The sequence below is a fragment of the Lolium perenne genome, chromosome 2 (genome assembly GCF_019359855.2).
Source record: "Lolium perenne isolate Kyuss_39 chromosome 2, Kyuss_2.0, whole genome shotgun sequence".
Lineage (NCBI taxonomy): Eukaryota > Viridiplantae > Streptophyta > Magnoliopsida > Poales > Poaceae > Lolium > Lolium perenne.
Genome location: NC_067245.2, coordinates 251,755,450 through 251,773,567, shown reverse-complemented (window position 1 = coordinate 251,773,567; position 18,118 = coordinate 251,755,450). Strand labels below are relative to the sequence as shown.

Here is an 18,118-nt window from a genome sequence, read left to right as displayed (position 1 = left end):
GTCATCGTGCAGCTTCCGCGTGTTCTGTGAAAACAGTTTAAGGATTAGACGGAAATTCGAACTCTTGGGGGCTGGATAGAAGTTCGAATCTTTAGCATGTGAAAATTTTGATTTTCCGCTACAATCTACGGTTTAAGACATTGGCTCATACATGTTACTCGGAAAAATGCATTAACCAATGCCTGGGGGCTGGTGTTACCTGACGCACATTCTTGTGCTTGGCGAAGAAAGCCTTGATACCGCTCTCCAGCTCGGTCAACTCCTGCTCCTCAGTGTTCGCAGGCCCCCACACTTGCTCCATCATGGCGGAGATATCCGCGTGGCGCTGTGAAAGGGGAACCTTTTGCAGAATTGGGAAGAAATGAGGATGAGTCTGGGGCGTTCCAGTGGCGCCGCTCAAGGTAAGTTTTCTCTCGACTTTGTCAGCCGGAGCGTCAGTTGAGGTAGCAGTGGGCTGCTCAGGCGGAGGTGAAGATGAGGATGCGCCCTTGCCGGAATCGCCCTTGTCAGATTCGACAGTTGGATCCTCCGGAAGGTCATCAATGTTGATGACGTCCTTGGGATCCGGCTTGGCGGTCGCAGAGGCCTTGGGCGGAACCTCCACTTCCGGTGTGACGGGCACAGAAGCCGGAGATGGCTTGACCCTCTTCTTGGTGATCTTGGGGGCTTGGCTTCCGGAGCTTTTGTTGCAATATAAGAAAAAGAGGCATAACAAGTAGGGATTTCTATTTTCGTGCCCTCGGTTCCTTAGTTGTACTCAGTTTTCCCCAGCCCCTTAGTTTTTCCTCACTTTTCCCCAAGTCCTTGTTTGAAACCCGCAGAAGGCAGCTCAGACGGCAGGATTCCCGTTAAGTTGACCGCTCCGTTCTGACGTGTGGGGCCGCGTCGTGTGGGCCCGCGTCGCGTGGGGCTGGTAGAAAGGGACCGCGTGGGACAGGACGAGATTGCGTTTGGTTGCACGTGAGCAGGAGCTGGGTTTTGTCTCTCTCGGCCATTGGCATTTCCCTTTTAAGAGTACCTTTTCTGCCTCCTTCTCTCTGCCTTTTTTCACATAATTAGTATCAAATCTAGAGAAGCTTGCATTTCTGTCTTTCTTCAATTATTATTTGTGCCTTTTGGCCCTGGTTGTTTTCCCAATATGGCAGCAAATCTAGTAGGGAGCCCAATCTAGTACTCCATCTGGTCCATATGTATGTAGTTAAATCTAGAAGCAAATCTACAGGGAATGTACGATAAATTCACAAGGTCATATAGTAGAATAGGGATAGATAATATAGATAATAAGCTGCATTCAGCAGCCAAACATAGTAGGGTTCGAGGTTCTTCACAGCAGACAAAGCACCATCATACTAACAACATAACAACGAGGGATCCCTAACTAACAACAAAGGGATCCCAACAACAAAATGGAGGAGGCAGCAGCAGCACACGTCCGGGGACTCCGCCTACCCCATCTGCCTCTGCCTCCACTTGTTGCTCCCCTTGGGAGCCTTGGGCTTGAGCGGAGGCATGCGCCCGCCGGAGATCTCCACCCGCTGGATGCTGCGGAGGTGCATGCCGAGCGCCAAGTGCTTGGCGCGGAAGGAGTTGGGGTTCACCGACGCGCCGACCTTGGGGTTGGTGTGGCCGATGTTCTCGGCATGCGTGAGGAGGCAATTGAAGTCAGTGCCGCCGAGCCTCCTAGTGCGAAGGGGCACCTGTAGACACCCTTGGCGACGTCGAGGTAGGAGACATACCGGCCGACCTGCAGCCTCCGCAGACTGGCGAGTCTTGACGTCATGGTGCTCGTCGTCGCTGCCGACGTCGCTGCCGGATACACTGATCCATATCAAACGGGAATTTATTAGTGAATGAGTTGCAAACGTGCATGATAACAAAGTTAGGAAAAACAGAGGCAGCCTCGGTTAGAGTGGACACGATTATATGTCTACAGGACGGTGTAAGCGAACCAAAGCTCATGCACAACAGATTTGTACACGAAATGGTTCGCTGAACCCTCCCTGTAAAAATCTGTGCCCACCGATTCATCATAGGCAAAGAAACAAGATTCCAGATCTGAACTTGAACACATTCCAGATTATTTGCAAAATTAAACGGTTGATATCTTTTGATTCGTGCATAAAATAACTGATTGAGATCCTATGATTACTTGCATAAATTAACTGATTGAGATCCCATTATTACTTGCATAAATTAACCGAACGGCCGAAACCCAAATCTTGAACGAAATCAAGGAGGGATCAAAGCAAAATGGAATAAAATCGGCGCAAATATTAGCCCAATACTCATCCATCCACAGATCCATCTACACCAGCACAAATAGGGTTCAAAAAGGAATGGGGAACAAAAAGGAAGCAAACCGTAGTTATTACCTCGTTCCATGGGTCCTCTATGGAGGTGTCGTAGCGGTTCGGGGGCGGGACGTACGGCACCGGCTCGTAGGGGTCCCATCCCGGTGGGATCTGACCGCGACCGGCGGCAGCAGCCTCCGATGCACCGGCGGAGGCGGCGGCGACGTCCGTTGAGGGGACGGCGGCGACGTCCGTTGAGGGACGGCGTCGAAGAGGGAGGCGTCGCGCTTGGAGCCGACGGCGCCGTGGACGATGGGATTGGCATTCTCCTTGTCCATCTCGCCGCGAGAGGAGAGGGAGAGGGAGAGGGTTTTTTTGCTTTGGAGAAGATGATGGGACGTGAGAGAGGCGGCGTTGCGTAGGCGAGTGAGAGTGACAGAGATAGTGGGAGGAGGCGTCTATAAAGGCTAGTGGTGGTTAATGCGACCCGCGTCCTACGCGTCCACCGCTGCACGTCTGCACGTCTTGGACTTCTGCAATGCGCCACGCGTCCACGATTGCACGTCTTCGACTTCGCACCGCGACCGGCGTCTACGCGTCAAATATTGCACGTCTTTCATTTCTGCACCGCAACACGCGTCCTCGAGTCTAACCCTGAAAATTTAGATATACTCGGTTATAACCTCGAGCATTATACTAGCATTTTTTGTGTGCTCAGTTTTCCCCTTGAGTGCTAGTACCGGCTAGTGCAATATGCTCAGTTTTACCCTCAAGTAGCTGGTCAACAGACAGTCAACAAATGGGATTAACTAGTTAAATGAGTCATTTAATGTGCAAAAAAATTCGAAAAATAGTGGCACATACTCATGGAGTCTTTACCACAAATTTCCAGTTCTCAAAACATAGATAAGTCATAGATAAATCAAGTTTTACCACAAATTGCCACTTCTCAAAGGCCTTCTCAAATCACCTAGTAGCTATGAAGGTGCATGGTTTTCCACAATAAGCCCTTCCCAAAACAGCTTTCCCCAAAACATACTTTGTCTAAATGAGGCCACAATTCTCACACTCATGTATATTTGTATTGCAAATAGTTTGAGATAGGCCAAGATGGGTTTTATTCTACAAAACACGCATTTTTCATTTTTTAAATCTCATATTTGAATCCCTTAGTCTGTTTATTACATAGGTGCCCTTGGTTTCTTGATACTACTCAGTTTTGCCCTCTCCCTCCACAAATTCTCTCACACGTGCAACATTGCCCTGATTGGTCTAGCCCATGTCACGCGGATCGTGCCCGCCGACCGTTGATCGTATGATCTAACGGGCAGGATAACCCCTCCCTCTCTCTCGGCGGTTACCTTCCACTCTCTAAGTTTGCTAAATGGCGGTTTTCTGTATTTATTTTCACGCGCTAAAAATTATAAACTCTTTTAGGCATTACTTTTCACGCAAAAAATGATAAACCATCACCGATTTGTTGTAGCCATAAATTTTCACGCAAAAAATGATAAACCGTCACCGATTTGTTGTAGCCATTAATTTTCACGAAAATCCCAAATGATAAACCATCACCGATTTGTTGTAGCCATTACTTTTCACGCAAAAAATGATAGACCATCACCGATTTCTTGTAGCCATTACTATTCACGGTAAAAATGATAAACGAACCAATCTATCTATCTCTCGTATTTGAAGTTTGGAAGGGTTCACCATCTAGTTATGTTAACTTTCGAGGTTTTGATCTGAAAACAAATGGGTATTATAAAGGGAAATAAAAGTTCAAAAAATGTAAAAACGAAACAATCTACCTATCTTTGTATAGAAGATCGTCTGTATGATTTTTGAGGTCATTTAGAGAAGGTAGAAAAAAATCCCTTTTGAGAAGGTCGAAAAACCTAACTTGTTACAAAAGCTGGTTTCAAAGTGAGACCTAACCAAATTTGGCATACATTATGCCATATCTATAACAACAAGGAATATCTAAAAGGGAAAGTTTCACAAAATTTGAAATTTATGGCGAAAATGATGCCATACATGATGCTGTTTTTCGAGGTTTTGACCTGAAAATCAATTGGATATTATAAAGGGAAATAAAAAGTTCAAAAAATATAAAAACGAAACAATCTATCTATCTATGTATAGAAGATCAGCTGTATGAAATTTGAGGTCATTTAGAGGAGGTAGAATAAATCACCTTGTTAGAAAAGCTGGTTTCGGTGAGACGAAACGGCATGCGTTTAAGCAAAGTGATTTTTTCGAACATCTCCAAATGATCCCAAATTTGCCATACATGATGCCATACGTGTAACAACAAGGAACCCTATCTAAAAAGTGTCAAAAAAGTTTGCCCAACCGTATAGCTCTATCAAAAAGAACCTCACCATGGCGCTAGTATAATTTTGGGCTTACTTACAAACTTTCGTTACCTAACCTTCAACACGAAACTTGTTTCAAATCACTTTTGGCGTACAAGAAACAAATCCCTCCTTGATTCGAGCACCACAGCCTCCAAACTTTGCCGATGCCGATATCGGCATGGTCAGAACGGCTATGCTCGACGCCACTGCTAGGTCACCGTCGGGATATGCACCCTCAATCCCGTCCCCTCATTCGATCACTGACACACCAGAGATACCACCGAGGCCAATGCCGAACGTACATGCTGATGCCAATGCCGAACATGCATCCACGCCGATGTGGGCACGGCCACGCCGCCCCGCTATGTTGGACGCCACAGACCACCGCGAGGTCTTTCCCTTCGCCACCACACTCTTCTAGCACCCATCTATACACGCCAGAAAGGAGAGACACTAGTTTTCTCTACATTGCTCGCGTTCGTGTCGGACACGGTCAGTCAAAGTTTTGAGGTAGTCGTCGATGTCGTTGACCATTTCTTCTCTTCTTTGCATGGTTAAACGCGTCTAGTTCATATCTATCTAATGCGTCTGGTCTCGCCTCATGCAGTTCTTTGTGGACGTCGATCTCATCTCGGCACTCCGCAGGCCACCTCCTCCGTGCCATCGCTGTAGAGCTCCGTTTAAAAATCTAATCCTACCCGTGTATTGCCCCTTGTATCAGCGCCATGGCCCCACTTGTCATTTGATATAGCGAAGCCCCACTCGTTCGCGTTTTGGTCAGGGATACAGCGATGCTTACGGTCAAACAAAGATGGATGGTCTAACGTGTCTTTGCAGGCTCTACGTGGCCCCACTAGTCAGAAGATAACGGTCAACCGTCGGGCAACCGGGCGTTACATCACGTGTGATGGTTTCAGACAAACGCTTGGGTAAAACTGAGGAAAAACTAAGGAGCTGGGGAAAACTGAGCACAACTAAGGACCCGAGGGCACGAAAATAGAAATCCCTAACAAGTAAGTGTATGTTGATTCACAGCAGCAACAAGATCTTTTGACGGAAACCTGACGCTTACCCAGTTGGTATAAAGAATCGCTGGATGTTGGGTTGAGCACGGTTGCTGGTATCGATAAGCTTGAGGCGTTTCTTTTCCGCCTCCGCCTTACGGGTAGCCGCGGTGCTAGGCACTTCGCGGGCACGTTTGGCTGCAGGGCTGGAGGGAGCAGCTCTCTTCCTCTTGGAGAGACGCGGAGCTTCGGGAGCTTCCGCCTCAGATGCGGCTTCTGGGTCAGTGTTCCCCGATTGAGGGACCCGGAGGAGAGTTCCGAGTTCGCCTTCCTCGAGGGCTTCGAGCTTTGTTATCAAGCCAAAACTTAGACAAAATTCAGAGTATAAAGGAATCGACAGGTGGGTCAAGGTAACGTACTGCGGTCCCGGAGCTGTTGGTGTGGATGTCCTTGTTACACACGTGAATATGAAGATCACGCTGAATCTTGATGAGGAGGCGGATCCGTTTGTCGATGGCGTCCGCGGAGAGGTTGTCCTTAGAAGCGCGCATACGATCGTCGTGCCCCGTGTATTGGAACATCAAGCGGTCCCGATGTTGAAGTGGTTGGATCCGCTTGGTGAACCAGGACATGGTGAGGTCCTTCCCCGTCAGACCTTCCTCCGTCAGCTTGCAGATCCGCCTAACTGCGCGAGTCAGCTGAGGCGACTCAGAAAGATGAGGACATTGCGTCCAGGCCGGATTCTCGCTGGCGGGGCTATTTTTGAAGGGCCGCAGCACCCTCTCGCTCGCCGGGTCGGAAACGTCCTTCAAATAGAAGAAACCCCCCGACCAATATCGTGCGGATTCGTGGCGGTCGGTTGGAGGGTAGACGCGGCCAGGGCGGAGCATAAAGGTTATTGACCCGCAGGTGGCCAACTCGGAGGCTTTAGGAAATTTCTCCTTCTTGACGGAGAAATAGTACTGAAACAAAGGAAGCTTTGGAGGTATCCGGAGATGGCCCTCGCAAAGGGTGACATGATTGCTGATCGCCAAAACGCTGTTTGGGGATATGTTGTGGGGCTGGAGCCCATACTCCTTCAAGATTTCTGAGAAGAAATCACTCGGAGGAAATGAGAAGCCGCACTCCACGAGTGCCTTCGTCACCACCATTTCTCCGGCTTCGGGAGCTGGAGCCAGAGAACCCGGAACTGTCCGCCAGGATCCGGGCTTTAGGAATCCCTCCGCTTCGAGGTTGTTGAGCTCTACTTTGGTGGTGGTGCAGGGCCACCATTTCCCCTTGGCTTCGCTGTCTCGCTGACGAGCTTTGGATTTTTTGGCGGCCGCTTCTTCCGCCTTCTGCTCCATTTGATCTGCTCCGGAGGTTTCTCCGGGTTAGTAGAAGTTCCCTCGATGTTCTTGCTGGAATCCTTGGTAGGTTCCAGATGAACTGGGACAAAGTGGGGAGGAGCGGAGGAGATGGGTGTTGCCATGACTGGCTCGGATGTGGGAGGCGGAGTCGAAGAAGACATCTGAAGAAGAAACAATGGCGGAAACATATCTTAGTCGGATCCAACGTCAGCATCCTAAAGCTCATCCCTATCAACTACGGCGCGAGGACGAAGCTCGAGAACTCACCGTAATGGTTTCCGCGGTGGTCGGAGTCACCGGCGACGAGGTTTTTGCGCGGTGGCTCGCTGAAGTTAAGAACAGAATGAACTCTGTGCGGTGGCGAAGCAGCTCCGGCGAGACTCCGGCGGGATTCCGGCAGACTCCGGCACGGTGGAGAGAGAGCTCGAGGGCGGCGCTTCGCAGAGAGGTGAAGGGGGGTGAATGAGGAGTTTAGCGGTCGACGGTGGATATTTATAGGCTGTGGGAGGAGATTCGTGCTCCACATCCTGTGGTCGGAACGCAAGCGTCGCACCGTTGGATGCGTGACACGTGTAAAAACCCTAAACGGTAAAAATGGCTAACGTAGTGTTTGGATGCAGTGAATTGGACCCAGAATTAGGGAATTGGAATTAGGGCCTCTAACTCCATTGTTTGGATGTGTGTGAAATTGAAGCCCGGAAACTCATCCAAATTCCAGCCCAGCCCGCGCCCAAGCGTTTTTCTGAAGGGACCAATACGGAGGGTCGACCCTCCGTATTGGCGTGGAATCGCTCCCCCGCTCTCGTACCTTTTTGCAGCCGCCCTTCGCCAAACTTCACGCGAGCCTTCCTGTCCGCGATCGTGGCTGCGGATCGGACTCCGACGAAGGTATGGCCTCCATGCCCTTCTCTGTCCTCTTCCTATTGCATCGGGCCAGTCTCTTCCTATCCGGCCAGCCGTCCTCATCCTATCCTGCCGATCGTGTTGTTTCTTTTCCATAGAGGACCAGGTAACACATGTTAACATGTTGTACTAATAATCCATACTAAACAACCAATGCTGACTATGAAAATATTTGCAGATTCGTATTATTAATGCGTGTTGTGTGTTACACAACTTTGCAAGGGATAGGCAACACGTGAGGGATAATTTGTTGCTACAGGAAGTCGACGCTGAACTAGCAAACATGGCTCCTGAACATGTAGATGAAGCTACTTTAATTAGAAGTGTCCAACTAACTGCTGCATGGACCGCTTTTAGGGAGCAATTTGCCGAGGATATGTATGCTGAGTACCTCGTGGCGCATGCACAAGCAGAGATAGAGTAGTGATTCATGCTCGTTGTGTAATACATGATATTGTGGACATTTTTTTAATACATGCATCATGTATGAACGACTATATATATGCACATCTATGTCTGAATGAACATATAACTTGTGTTCTTACTTGTATGCACATCTATTTTGATTTATACATGCAGCATGGCCGACCCAAAACCAAAGAAAGGTGGTACTAGAACTTATCTTCAATGGACTCCTGAGATGGACACGGCATTGTTGGATACCCTTGTTGAGCATCACAATAATGCTGACCGTGCTCAAAATGGTTGGAAGCCACATGTGTACAATGCGTGCATTAAGCATGTGAAGGAGACGTGTGGGGTTGATATCACAAAGGACAAAATCCAAGCAAGAATTAAAACATTTGACAAGCATTATGAGATCATTAGCAAGATGCTTACTCAGAGTGGATTTGGATGGGATTCAGAAAAAAACATGGTGGAGGTTGATAGTGATGAAGTGTGGTCTCGTTATGTTGAGGTGCTTAACACTATTTTTGTCTATGCGTTTTTATGCAAGTTGATTATCATTTGTAACATGTTTGCATATTGTGTAGGCCAACAAGGAAGCAGGTTGCTACAGGAACAAGGTCGTGATGAATTGGCAAGCTATCCAGACTATATATTCAAGAGACCATGCAACTGGAGTAGGTGCTGCGACTCCTGCTGAGTCTGTTCAAGAACAAGTCACACCCGCTCCTGAAGAATCTCCAGAAGTGCCTCAGAAAAGGCAACGTACCGGGGAAGCTATCTTGTGCATGATGGGAGAAATGAGGACATCATTTGATGAAGCTTTGAAAGCAACCGAGCCACTTCCTATGCCAAAGGTGACTCCTCCAACTGAAATCTATGATGCACTCAAGAAGTTAAATTTCGAAGAATCGGATCTGCTCAAAGCTTATGGGAAGTTGATCATCAATGAACGCTTGTTTGAAGCACTGAAGGCGCTACCCGAGGAAATTAAGAAGCCATGGCTCCTGAGCTTGCCTTGATTGTTGCAAAGAAGAGTGGTGACTGTTATAAACTAGTTTCTACATTTTTTGTCTACGAACTACCCGGTTTATGCTACGTTTGTGCTATTTGTGTGCTATTTGTGTGCTACGTGTGAGAGACATGAAGTACCAGCTTTGTGGTACTTGTTAGAGAAACAACTATTTTATCCACTTTTAATTTTTTCGGTACTACACGCCAATTTTGTGTCATGTCTTTTTTTATATCCACCTTATTCCATTTAATTTACTATGTTAATATATGTGCAAAATAATATATATCGTAATATACACAGGATAGTATTTTACATATACATCAAGTTTATATTGTCCAAACTCAAAAAACATCAAATTCCATGGGTTGTACATCCAAACAAGAATTGGAATTGGGTACACCCTTTGATTCCAACAAAGAATTCCAAACGCACCCAAACGACAGAATTCAAATCGGAAGCCAATTCATTTCCATCCTGGATTTAGAATTTCCAGTCTAATTCAATTCCAGATTCAATTCACTGCATCCAAACAAAGCGTAAGGATAATTTACCGCTCAAATCGCGCGAAAATGGCGCCAAGATTGGCGGAACCGTTTGAACCTTTTAAGGTTCCGGGTTGCAGCGTGAAGATAAGCAGATCCTTGTCCGCAGTAGGGGAGTAACCCGGAGACATATTAAATGTTGTCGATGGATGAAGTCCCGCAGGATGGGGGAGATTTCCGACTGAAAGTTGGAAAAGAGAAAAATGTGAAGTTGGAGTTCTTCAAGTTTCCCCATGTTACCAAGATTGACGGAAGCTTTAAAGTTTTAGCAAGGCGAAAACAAGAGGTGAATCTCGGAGAACTCTGGGGGCTACTGTTGTGGGTATACTTCATGGGTGTACCATCGACAGTGCCTGGATCCGGCAAGCCCGGGTGGCCCATAGACGGTGATGTGGCATGTGGCCCATCGGGCGGCCCAGTTTCTGTTGATCATGAAGGATGAAGTCCAGCCCAGGATCAGTAAGCCGGATCCTAACCGACCTTCGGAGGAACCCGGATCCGTGGAGGCCCATGAGGAACCCGGATCCAGTACGACGTAGATGGAAGGCGGATCCTTGACGTACACGGCAAGACATTATACCGTAGTTAGGCAATCTGTAATCCGGCTAGGACTCTCCATGTAAACCCTAGATCCGTGCGCCTATATAAGCCGGATCCCGGGAGCCCTAGAGGCACAACCACATCTCATTGTAACAACGCGAAAGCGCCCAGATAATTCCAGACAAGCAGCAGTAGGCCCTGTCCTCGTGCAGGTGTTCCGAAGCTGGGTAAATCGCGTACCACCGTCCCGAGTGCACTCCGCCCTATGGCCGCTAATTCTTCTCCCCCTCGTGGGGATCCCTCCTCCGAGGTACCGTCGAATAGGCAACGACAGTGAGTTTTGGCTGAAGCAAGTGGATTTCCTTGGTCATGACATCTCGGCGGAAGGAGTAGAAGTGGATCCAGGTAAAGTGGAGTCGGTACTTAGTTGGAAACAACCGAATAATGTGTCAGAGATACGTAGTTTCCTTGGTCTGGCAGGATATTACCGTCGATTCATAGAGGATTTCTCGCGGATTGCAAGACCGATGACACAATTGATCAAGAAGGATAAAAAATTTGAGTGGACATCAGCGTGTGAAACGAGTTTTCAAGAACTCAAGAGGAGATTGACATCGGCTCCGGTGCTAATACTGCCGGATATTCGGAAGGATTTTGAAGTTTATTGTGACGCTTCTAAACAAGGATTGGGTTGTGTGCTCATGCAACAAGGCAAGGTTGTGGCCTATGCATCAAGACAATTACGCCCTCATGAAGTGAACTATCCTACCCATGACTTAGAGTTGGCTGCCGTGGTTCATGCCTTGAAGATATGGAGGCACTACCTTATTGGCAACCGATGTGAAATATATACGGATCATAAGAGTTTGAAGTATATTTTCACTCAACCGGACTTGAACCTAAGGCAAAGGAGATGGCTGGAGTTGATCAAGGACTATAATATTGGCGTAAATTACCACCCTGGTAAAGCCAATGTCGTAGCTGATGCGTTGAGCAGAAAGGTTTATTGCAATAACCTCATGATTCAAGAAGCTCAACCAGAATTGCATGAAGAATTTAGGAAGCTGAACTTGAATGTGAGTCTTGCTGAAAACGAGGAGGTATTAGAAGTCAAGTTCACTCTAGAGGATCAAGTTAGAGAAGCCCAGAAAAATGACGGGGGGATCGAAGAGATTCGAGCAAAAATCAATTCAGGAGAAGCGCTTGAATACAAGGAGGATGAAAGTGGAAGCATTTGGTTTCGAGATCGCTTGTTGGTACCAGACCAAAAGGAACTCAAGGATACAATCATGAAAGAGGCACATGACACATCATACTCCATACACCCGGAAAGCACAAAGATGTATCATGATCTCCGGGATAGTTTCTGGTGGTCTAGCATGAAGCGAGAGATTGCAGAGTATGTATCCCGGTGTGATGTATGTCGCAGAGTCAAGGCGGAGCATCAGAAGCCTGCGGGACTGCTGCAACCACTCAAGGTCCCTGAGTGGAAATGGGAAGAAATCGGGATGGACTTCATTACAGGACTCCCGAGGACGACAGCGGGATATGATTCCATCTGGGTCATCGTGGATCGATTAACCAAGTCAGCTCACTTTATCCCGGTGAAGACCACTTTTAAGGGAGAGAAATTGGCTAAATTATACATGGCCAGAATTGTTTGCCTACATGGAGTCCCCAAAAAGATTGTGTCTGATCGAGGTACTCAATTTACCTCAAGGTTTTGGAAGAAGATACATGAAGTTTTGGGCACACAGTTGTTGGGGGGATGACCCCCGGTATGCCAAAGGCATGCCAAACTGGATGGTTTAGGCCATCAGGATACCGGTTAAATGTTCGTACCGGAGCGTAAGATAAGAGATTGGCTAGGTAAGCTATGCCGGTATCCCCAAGAGGGGTATACCGGAACCGGGTAAAGAAGACACCGGGATGCCGGAAAGAAGAGCATGTCGGCAGTCTGGTCAAAGATTCTCTCCAGAGCTAGAGGACAAGGATGAGCTAAGCAAAGAAGCTTTATACAGAGGCGTGACGATAAAGAGGAGGATGACGATGAAAGAAGCCGGAAGACGTCAGCCTCTCTGTTTAAAGAAGACCCCGGCATCATCTATGATTAAAGTAGCTTTATAAAGTATCTTTGTAAAGTAGTTTGTCTAGTCAAAGATGCCATTAGGGTTTCTTCCCCTGTAAGCCACCCTCTCCCCTATATAAGGAGAGGGGGCAGCCTCCTAACGGGCGCGGAAGAGAGAGAGAAGGGTCCTGTAAGCACAAACCTGTAGCCTGTGGAAACCAATGAAGAAAGTGATCTAGAACGAGTTCTTCCTTGTGTCTTTCTTCTTCAACCTCTAGCCTTGGCTAAGTCCTTGAGGAAACCATCCGGAAGTTCATCCCATCTAATCACAAACCCTCCCCTGAATCCTCTAGCGTCCATTCGGCCCCAACTTAAGCCATCCTATGGAATCTGTCTGTTCACCACGAAGACAGTTGGCGCCCACCGTGGGGCATGAAGTGGCGCTTGCAGGAGTTCATATTCGGACGGGCATCCTCGAGGTAGCCGGCGAGCGTACGGTGTCCACGCTCGTGCAACGCATCTACGACATGGACTTCATCAACGACAACGCGGGCTGCTTCGCCAACGGCGGCATCTTCCCCAAGAACGGCCGCACCATCGAGTTCGGCAGCTACCGCGTCTACTTCGGCACCGTCCCTGTGCGCCAGCGCCTCTCGCCGGTGCTGGTGGCACCGGACCCGCCAAGGTGGCTCTGTGCTGGCCGTGCCGCCGGCAGCGCCGAGGTAATGATGACTGGCGTGGTTGGTGCAGGAAAAAAGCTGTGGATGAAGGTGCTGGTCGGACGGCTTCGACCCGTGCGGCCAAGCCACCGCTGGAGCGTGATGCTGGCGCTGCGGGAACGTCATCAGCACCACCGGCAACACCACTCCAAGCGACGATGAACATGCTGGCAATGCCCATCGCACAGAACATCGACCCGGCAGCGGCTCAGGCGGAGCTGGAGGCACAGCGCCAGAAGCTGCTCGCGAACGGCGTCGACATCGTCCGGGCGCAGCGCGAGCTTAACCTAACCCTACGTGAGTACAACGCTGCCCATGGCTTTGCTTCAGTTAGCGCTCAGGCTGCTAGGATGCCGGAAAACCGGCTTAAGGCTCGCAATCTAGATCAGGATTTGCGCAAGGAAGTTCTTGCCGGCAAAAGTACCTCTGCGTCTGTTAGCATCGTGGAAAAACCTAAGTACAGTAGCCCGGATAAAACTATAAAAGCTGCTAAAGCTGCAGTAGAGCTATGTGAATCGCTTTCCGGAGATGCTTTGGCAAAACAACAGGAGCGTGTTAGAGAGCTGCTGGAAACTATTGAGGAGCAGAATGCTGAACAGCTGGCTAAGCTGAACAAGGCTGCGGCCTCAAAATCCGCGCGTTCAACAAAGAATGCCGGAAGCAAGTCCCATGGGCAGGCATCGTCCCCCCATCCGGACAGAAGAAGAGAAAAAGAGATGAACGCACACCAGATGACTGTGTACGATCCGGTTCTTGCCGGAAAACAACAAGCCGGGCAACACGATGCCGGTAGAAAAAGCCAAGGGGCAGGTCGAGGCTACGCCAGAGGAGGCTATGCCGGAAACAATCATGCCGGTAGATATGAAACCGGGCAAAATTATCGAGCTGCAAGGGCAGCGTATGAGGAAATGCCACCACCAAAGTACCGGCAAGCAAGAGCCGCAGAACCGGAAAGATACGGAGAGGGAGATTCCGAAGTAGAACGAACAAGAGTCTACCGGAACCCTTTAGGGGAACGCCTGGGGGAAAGATGTTTGCCAGACCAGGATGCGAGGCACAGGTTGGACAGGGTACATCTTTCCGAAATGATCGAGTCTGAGGGTCCTCCTGGCCCGAGATGCTTTGGCCCACGGATCATGGGAGAAGAACCACCGGTACGCAATTTCCAGCTGCCCCGGGACACAAAAACGTATGATGGCACGACCAAGCCGGAAGATTGGCTGGCGGACTATGTCACGGCTGTTTATGTAGCTGGTGGTGGAGTAAACCGGCGTTGGGCGGTGAGAATCATACCGTCCTACCTGGTAGGCCCTGCACGGATTTGGCTTAACAACTTGCCGGCATGAAGCATTAACGGATGGCTAGACTTTGAGGAAGCCTTCGTGAACAACTTCAGTAGCACTTACAAGAGGCCAAACCGGCCCCAGCAGCTCGCTTTATGCCAGCAACGTGCCGGTGAAACAGACAGGGATTATCTTACCCGATGGAACTCAACAAGAAACACGTGCGAAGGAGTGATTGAAGCACAAGCGATTGCTTGGTTCAGTCAAGGATGCCGGAGAGGATCACCGCTGTGGCAAAAGCTGCAGAGAAGCATGCCAGCAACCTTGGCGGAGATGATACGTGTGGCGGATAGCTATGCATTGGGAGACCCATTGCAACCGGCAGTACAAGCTGAGCCGGAGCAGTCAAACCCACCTCAACAGCGACAGGAACAATACCGGGACAACCGGAACAACAAGAGAAGGGAAGATTTCCCGGATCGAAGGTACGCTCCGCAGCACGTTGCCGCTGTGCAAGAAAATTATGATGTTGGCGGCAGCCAGAGGCAAAAAACCGGATCGCAGCCATGGGCGGGTCCTAAAAAGCAGTGGGTCGAAAAGAAGCCCTGGGGCCAGAAAAAGAACTGGCAGGAACCCGTAAAATACACCATGGAAGCCGCCATGGATCAACCTTGCCGGTGGCACACGCCGAACCCGGATCACCCGTCAAACCACCTGACGAAGGATTGTTCTTGGACCAAGTACTTGATGCAAAAGGGAGCAGTAAAGGATGCGCAGGCACAAGGGTGCTCAACAGTGTTGCCACCATCGCAAGATGTGCTGCGCCAGCAGCAGCTACCACCACCACCACCACTTACTGGGGCAAATGCTTTACCGGTCCAGCCTCTGCCAAACAGACAACAATACCAGCAGGTTAACCGGGTGGAGCAAAATAATGATCAACCACCTCCACCGGCACCTTTAGGCCGGAATGTTTACGAGGACCCGCATCTGTGCTGTGTTGTCTTTGTCACTGAGCCAACAGACAGGCAAAGTGTGCATCGCCGCTCCATGGAGGTAAACGCCGTGATGCCGGCAGTTCCCAGATACATGCTGTGGTCAGATCAGGAAATTACCTGGTCATTCAAGGATCACCCCAAAATCATGCCGAATCCGGGTGGATATGCTCTTGTCGTGGACGCAATCATGAAAGGGCCGCAAACTAGAGTAAGATTCAGCAAGGTGCTGGTAGACAACGGCAGCAGCGTAAACATCATGTACAAGCATACCATGCATACGCTAGGCATAACAGAAAACATGCTTCAGCCAACGCGTACAACGTTCCACGGAATCGTTCCGGGCTTGTCTTGCGCTCCGGTAGGAAAAGTTCGGGTGGACGTATCGTTTGGAGGATGTGACAATTGCCGGGTTGAAAATGTTGAGTTTGAGGTGGTGGACCTAGACAGTCCTTACCATGCGTTGCTGGGAAGACCAACATTGGCAGCTTTCATGGCTACGACTCATACGGCTTACCTCAAGATGAAGATGCCGGCACCTCGTGGACCCTTAACTGTGGTGGGGAACTATAAGGTCTCACTGGAAACAGCATCTGCCGGATCGAACCTAGCGGAATCGCTGGTGATCGCGGAGGAAAAAAGAAGGATGCAAACCGCGGTTGCGCTGGCTCAGTCCTCACAGTTGAGCTTAGCGGCAATGAGTGGAAGCTTGGGCTCACCGACATTCAAGCCGACGAATGAAACAAAGGACATTGTGCTGGATCCAGCTTACCCAGAGCGCACCGTTCGTATCGGTGCCGGACTCGATCAAGCATAGGAAAGCGCGCTCGTCAGCTTCCTCCGTGAGAATCGGAATATCTTCGCCTGGTCAACTGATGACTTAGTGGGTGTTCCGAGGGAGCTGGCTGAGCACTCTCTAAATGTCCGGAAAGACGCCAAGCCGGTGCGGCAACCCTTGCGCCGGTTCGCTGAAGATAGGAGGAAGATTATTGGAGAAGAAGTGACAAAACTACTCGTTGCCGGATTCATCGTAGAGGTCACGCACACAGAGTGGCTGGCCAATCCGGTAATGGTCGAAAAGAAAAAAGATGAGAACCTGGAGGCAAAAGCTCCAAAGGTATGGCGCATGTGCATCGACTACACCAACCTCAACAAGGCTTGCCCAAGAGATCCTTTCCCTTTGCCACGGATCGATCAAGTGATTGATTCAACTGCTGGGTGTGAGTTGTTGTCCTTTCTGGATGCGTATTCCGGTTTCCACCAAATTCCCTTGAAAAAGGAAGATCAAATAAAAACTGCGTTCATTACCCCGCACGGGGCTTATTGCTATGTCACTATGCCTTTTGGTTTGCGCAACGCTGGTGCAACGTACCAGCGCTGTATGCAAAACTGCTTGTTTGATCAAATCGGAAAGAATGTGCAAGTCTATGTGGACGATATTGTGATAAAAACTAAGGTAAAAAACACCTTAATCGATGACATCCGGCAAACATTCGATAACCTAAGACGGTTCTGGATGAAGCTTAATCCGGCAAAATGCACTTTCGGTGTCCCCGCCGGCAAGCTGCTTGGTTTTCTTGTGTCAAGCCACGGCATTGAAGTCAATCCGGTAAAGATCCGGGCAATAGAAAGAATGACTGTCCCACGAGAACTAAAAGATGTGCAAAAATTTACCGGAAGCTTGGCGTCGCTAAGCCGGTTCATGAGTAGGCTAGGAGAAAAGGCTTTGCCACTATATGCTCTGATGAAAAAATCCAATACGTTCGTCTGGACCCCTCAGGCAGACGCGGCATTCAAAGAGCTAAAAACCATGCTCGCAACAGCCCCAATCTTGGCGTCACCTTTAGAAAGAGAACCCATGTTGCTTTACATAGCAGCAACGAACCAGGTGGTTAGTGTTGTGGTTGTGGTAGAACGAGAAGAGGAAGGGAAAACCGTGCAAAGGCCGGTGTACTACCTGAGCGAAGTGCTCTCCTCCTCGAAGCAAAACTACCCGCACTTCCAAAAGATGACTTATGGCGTGTTCATGGCCGCCACGAAGCTTAAGCACTACTTTGAGGAGCACCCCATGAAGGTGGTGAGTGAGGCACCCATCTACGATATCATGTGCAACAAAGACGCTAGCGGTAGGATCGCGAAATGGGCAATTCAGTTATCACCATATGTACCGGTGTATGAAAGAAGGGATGCCATAAAATCACAAGCTTTAGCTGATTTCTTGGTTGATTGGGCGGAAATGCAATACAAGCCCCCAGACCAGAGGGTAGAGTACTGGAAGATGCACTTTGACGGATCCAAACTCAAAGAAGGTCTAGGTGCCGGTGTGGTACTCACCTCACCAAAGGGAGATCATCTCCGGTATGTTTTGCAAGTGCATTTCAGGGCATCAAACAATGTTGCTGAGTACGAAGCCTTGATCCATGGGCTTAAGGTTGCAAAAGAAATCTGTGCACTCCGGATCATTTGCTACGGTGATTCAGATTTGGTAGTACAGCAGTGTTCCGGAGATTGGGATGCAAAAGATGCCAACATGGCCTCGTACCGGTTTCACGTGCAAAAAATTGCCGGATTCTTCGAAGGGTGTGAGTTTCATCATGTGCCGCGCGCAGAAAATGAAGCCGCGGATGCTTTGTCCAAGCTG

General features: G+C 49.2%; 1 protein-coding gene across 1 annotated transcript; it reads left to right on the top strand.

The window, feature by feature from the left end:
* Window positions 1-8,332: 8,332 nt before the first annotated feature.
* LOC127335603 (uncharacterized) lies at window positions 8,333-9,580 on the top strand. Its single transcript, XM_051362311.1, has 2 exons — window positions 8,333-8,826; window positions 8,903-9,580. The coding sequence occupies exons 1-2, from the start codon at window positions 8,488-8,490 to the stop codon at window positions 9,335-9,337; spliced, it is 774 nt and encodes a 257-aa protein (XP_051218271.1). The 5' UTR covers window positions 8,333-8,487; the 3' UTR covers window positions 9,338-9,580.
* Window positions 9,581-18,118: the final 8,538 nt, after the last annotated feature.

Bases quoted from the DNA above. Each gene is read 5' to 3' on its own strand.
- LOC127335603 (XM_051362311.1), top strand. From the start codon at position 8,488: ATGGCCGACCCAAAACCAAAGAAAGGTGGTACTAGAACTTATCTTCAA. The intron at 8,827-8,902 runs GTGCTTAACACT...CATATTGTGTAG, and splicing joins TGTGGTCTCGTTATGTTGAG to GCCAACAAGGAAGCAGGTTG.